General features: G+C 52.2%; 1 protein-coding gene across 1 annotated transcript; it reads left to right on the forward strand.

Moving 5' to 3' along the window:
- The first annotated feature begins 1,631 nt into the window (after positions 1 to 1,631).
- LOC109733241 (transcription factor bHLH94) lies at positions 1,632 to 3,603 on the forward strand. The gene is made up of 3 exons (XM_020292439.4): positions 1,632 to 2,332; positions 2,433 to 2,876; positions 3,318 to 3,603. The coding sequence occupies exons 1-3, from the start codon at positions 1,868 to 1,870 to the stop codon at positions 3,417 to 3,419; spliced, it is 1,011 nt and encodes a 336-aa protein (XP_020148028.1). The 5' UTR covers positions 1,632 to 1,867; the 3' UTR covers positions 3,420 to 3,603.
- The last annotated feature ends 1,173 nt before the right edge of the window (positions 3,604 to 4,776 follow it).

The raw sequence follows: 4,776 nt of genomic DNA on the forward strand, positions 1-4,776 counted from the left end.
GCTAGAGCTTCTCTAACATCGTCTTCATTGCAATGTAAGCTTATTTTATCAATACAAGTCTCCTTAGTTTTTTTTAACCATGCAAGAGGCATGCATGTGTTACATAAAAGATTCAGTTGTTTGTTAAGTAAACCTTTTCTGTTTTAAAGCTAAGTAAAATTGTTCTTAAACATTGCTAACAAGCATTTTTATTTTCTAATGTTGTAATAAGAGTTTTCTCTAATGTACTTTCCTACTTTATTTTGAATGTTTCTACTGCATTATGTGCATGTACTTTCCTCGTTATTTTGAACGTTTCTACTGCATTATGTGCATCTTCATTTTTGCTGGCTAAGAAACTTATAAACATTTACTGAATGTCAAATTACTCCTGGTTTTGTGATTAGAACATCTGCATTAGGGGAGAGGGGCGGACACTAACCATTTTTTGAATAAACTACCCTTTTAATGACTTATAAAGTACTGGTACCAAGAAAATATAAACACAATGAGTACACAACCAGCATCTACACGATTGAGGTACCCAAAACCAATATCAACGCACATACATCAAGGATCACCCTGGTAAAGAGCAAAGATATACAAGACCTAAGCTATGGCTAAACGGATTAAGAGAGAGAGAGAGAGAGAGAGAGAGAGAGAGAGAGAGAGAGAGAAGGTACAACAACAATCCACGCCAAGCAGCTATTGAGCCAACGAAAAAGATGGAATCATTAGTCTGAACATGGACACAAACAAGCAAACTGGAAACCATGAACACACTGAGCAAAGCCAGCGAGGGTTGTCCGAACATCCGTCGATGCACAAATGACGCCAGTCATAAATCAATTGGTGAGAAGAGACGGTACCGCCAAAACCCCAGGTCATCCGCAGCCCGCCAACGAAGGAGGGCGAGCCCCACCAACAAGCGCCCCACCGCCACCGTCATTGGCACCTGCGCGAGCTTCGTCGATCACGGCTACTTGCGGCGGCGACATGGAAGGAAGGGGACATATGTGTTGATGGTGGCGGGCTAGGGCTCCTCCGGGTCGCCAGATGTGGGTACGCGGGGCGTCTCACACTAGCCTCTTGGGAAATTAGAGGCAATGGGTCGGACGCTGCCATAAGCGGTAGAGCTTGTTAGGGTGTGATCCCTCTCGATGGGCATGGCCTCCTGCAGTGAAAGAGTCCCATGGAGGCCGCCGGCATTTCTTTAGACAAAAGCCGCCGGCATTGCCTCGCAGTGGCCGGCGATGCCGTCGATCGGCACGTCGCTACAATCGGGCAGCGAGAAGGGTTTGGGAATGTTGAGGCAATCACCTCAGCACAAGCCAAACACACGTTTATACGGGTGGTGCCAGGGAAACCAGGCCAAAACCGAAGTTACATTCGTTGCCCCGATCATGGCACGTAGAACGAGGTTTCGGCTCCCCCTTTTCTCTTCACGAGCTGAGATCAACAAATTCCAACACTGGAAAGTCGAGACTTTCTTTGTATGTGCCGCTTTCCCACGAGGCCATGATGACCTTTCCGGCGACGAGGCAGTACGACCCACTCCGACTCCGACCAAATCATGGCCTAATCACACGCAAATCCGCAACCTTCCAAGCCCTCCCATCAATCAAAATCATCCTATATAGTGCCCTCGTCACCGGCTCACCGCAACACGCCTCCCCTCCCCCAGTTCCACTCCGTTTCCCGAGCACACGCAGCATCATTCATTCATTCACAGCACAGGAGCGCTAGCTAGCTAGCTCCCTTCGCTTCACGTGTCCATCTCCATCCCCGGCCACCAACCGTCGCCAACTTGCCATGGAGAAGACCTAGCCAGCTCGCGCCTTTTGGTCCTTGGGAGTTGGGAGAGAGATCCTCCGGAGCTGGCCAAGGCATGGCATTGGAGGCCGCGGTGCTCTCCCGCGCTGCTGCTGGTCTCTTCGGTCGCTGCGCCATGGCCGGGGCGGGAGGAGCTTGGAATGGTCTCTTCGGTGGGAGCGAAGGGCTGGCGGGCTTGGACGGCGGGGACTGGGACGCCGCCGTCGCGGCGGCGTGCTCGTCGATGCTGCTGCCTCCAGCTGCGTTCCAGGACCTGGATATCTCCGCTACTGCGCCGCAGGAGGAGTCCGGAGGTCGCGGCGAGATGAGCGCGGCCGGCGTGGGTCAGCACGATGCTGCGCCGGTGACGGCGGCGGCGACGGGGCGGAGGAAGCGGCGGCGGACGAGGACGGCCAAGAACTCGGAGGAGGTGGAGAGCCAGCGGATGACCCACATTGCCGTCGAGCGCAACCGCCGCAAGCAGATGAACGAGTACCTCGCCGCGCTCCGCTCCCTCATGCCGCCCTCCTACGCGCTAAGGGTAACCATTAACAGCCGCCATTGACCTCCTCAACCCCTTTCCTTGGTTATTTACGGAGTAGTTGACACTGAAGTGTGCGCTATTGCTTGGTACTACGTAGGGTGATCAGGCGTCTATCGTCGGAGGTGCGATCAACTTCGTCAAGGAGCTGGAGCAGCTGCTCCAGACCCTGGAGACGCAGAGGCAGACACGGGAACGCGCGGCCGTCGACGGCGGGGAAGCGCAGCCACCGCTGTTCGCCAACTTCTTCACCTTCCCGCAGTACTCAATGAGCGTTACCTCGGCACCGGCGCCTCCTCCGGCGAACAACGACGAGGGTGCCGACGGCTGCGCCGAGGCGGAGGCGTCCGGATCAAAGCCGTCGGCGGTGGCGGACGTGGAGGTGACCATGGTGGAGAGCCACGCCAACCTGCGGATGCTGTCCCGGCGGCGGCCGAGGCAGCTGCTGCGGCTGCTGGTGGGGCTGCAGGGACACCGGCTCACGGTGCTGCACCTCAACATGAGCAGCGCCAGCCACATGGTGCTCTACTCGCTCAGCCTCAAGGTACGTACGCCTACGCCTACACGTTCGCCCCGTACAAGTAAACAACTCCGGCTTGGCTTTTCTGATATGCATGCATATGGCTCTCAGTCCAAGGGGTTTATGGCAGTACCTCTATATCTGGTTAGCAATATCATACCGCTTCGGTCTGAAACAAGCTGGTGCCTAGGTTTCCGTGCTTTTTGTATTTTGCGTTGTCCCGGACAGCAAACGCCTCCAAATTCTCCCAGCTGTTTACTTTAATGGACCTCAGCAAACCTAGCTAAAACGTCCGGCGTGTTTCCAGTTGGAACCGCTGTCTAGTAACTTAAATTACTGATGGGATCGTACGATGTGAGCTGGGGCTATAGCCCTAGGCCTAGTAACCATATATAGTCTTTGCAATTCCTTCTTAAAAAAATACACAAAATGCATGGCGTAATCTGACGCTAGTAATATTTGCAGGTGGAGGACGATTGCCAACTTACCTCCGTGGATGAGATCGCCACCGCGGCCCATCAGATCATCGAGAAGATCCAAGAAGAGCAAGACTTCACTTCAGCTTAGAGTAGCATGCATCTTACCTTATAGTAGTATTATTATGCAATGCGCAACATTAGTTATTCTAGCAAGTGAAGTGACTCGTGTGCAAACCAATAAAGCTCATCACTGCCTACCAGCTTAGTGCTGAATCCATGGATGAAAAATAACGAATTTGTTGATAAAATGTGCATCAGTGGTGTTGCATGTAGAGTAGCCAGCTAGGCATGTGTTGCTTCTTCGGTTCAAAATGGGGGGGCATGCAATGGAATACAATGCTTCCAGACCAGTTGAAAGTTGAAGGCAGAGAACAATTCCATGCATGGTGGACAACTGGCTGGACATGACATATGGCATTCCTTGTGGCCTACCGTGCTCCATAGGATCGGGCACTGTTATCAGCTGCTCTTTCCTCAACCTCCTCGGTGTATCCTGTTCCCCCCGTGAAGCGCCATTTCCTGCCAAAGCACCAGCAGACACCATCCCCCTTTTAGTTCCAAACGAGTAGCATGATTGATTAGATCCTTAATCGGGTATACCGGATACCGGAGTAGTGTAGGAGTATTTCATATCTTCAGTGTACCATAACAAAAGTCCGTTTCTGCAAGGAAGGCGGAGCCTTTTAGAGAAAGCAGCATAGCACAGGGACACGAACACAGGCCAGGCAGTACTGAAAAGCCAATGGATGCCAAGACAAGCAGAAGAGAGGAGCTCCAAAACACAGGACGCTTTACCTGTGCCGTGTCGTCCCATTGACCCAAGGAAAAAGATTCTAGAACAGGGCGCTTTACCGGAATAGCCTTTTACCATTTCCATGTAAGCATGATTGACCGAATAGTGGAGGGGGGCTGCAGAGGCAGCCCCGTTTCTGCGAACAGCGATGCTCCGCACCCGGCTGATTCGACCGACGGGACAAAGCACATGCGCAGCTTTGCTCCCATGCAGCATGTCGCGTTCCGGCCCCGAGATGTTCTGCTCCAATCGATGTAAACTTCGCCCAGGTAAAAGGGCGGAGCCTCGCCTGGGGAGTAAAAAATGTAGAAAGACAGCAACTTCAGTGGTGACACCATCCGTCCAAAGGTTTGAGTTAGGGAAAGATGTGCAACTGATATAAGGAGTGGTATTATTGTTTACTGTGCATGTTTCCTGGGGGGAAAATAGTGGATGGATGGTGGATATGCATCATCGGTGTATGCGTACACGTGTATGCCCAAGCATGTGACTAACTGACTATGTGAGTGCCCGTGAAGATGACAGATCCGTGTAGCAAGGGGGGGGCAACAGGGTAGAATATTTGTACGAATTCACCGACGATCAGATTATTAATGGCCCATATGCTTAGATGCCGCTTGTAGCTAAAAGGTAGAGCATCATGGCTTGAAAC

The sequence above is a fragment of the Aegilops tauschii genome, chromosome 5 (genome assembly GCF_002575655.3).
Source record: "Aegilops tauschii subsp. strangulata cultivar AL8/78 chromosome 5, Aet v6.0, whole genome shotgun sequence".
NCBI classification, from domain to species: domain Eukaryota; kingdom Viridiplantae; phylum Streptophyta; class Magnoliopsida; order Poales; family Poaceae; genus Aegilops; species Aegilops tauschii.

What these genes read in the sequence shown, in the direction of transcription:
- LOC109733241 (XM_020292439.4), top strand. Translation starts at nt 1,868, where the DNA reads ATGGCATTGGAGGCCGCGGTGCTCTCCCGCGCTGCTGCTGGTCTCTTC. An exon ending in CGCCCTCCTACGCGCTAAGG is followed by an intron (nt 2,333 to 2,432) that starts GTAACCATTAAC and finishes GGTACTACGTAG; the next exon opens with GGTGATCAGGCGTCTATCGT. An exon ending in TCTACTCGCTCAGCCTCAAG is followed by an intron (nt 2,877 to 3,317) that starts GTACGTACGCCT and finishes TAATATTTGCAG; the next exon opens with GTGGAGGACGATTGCCAACT.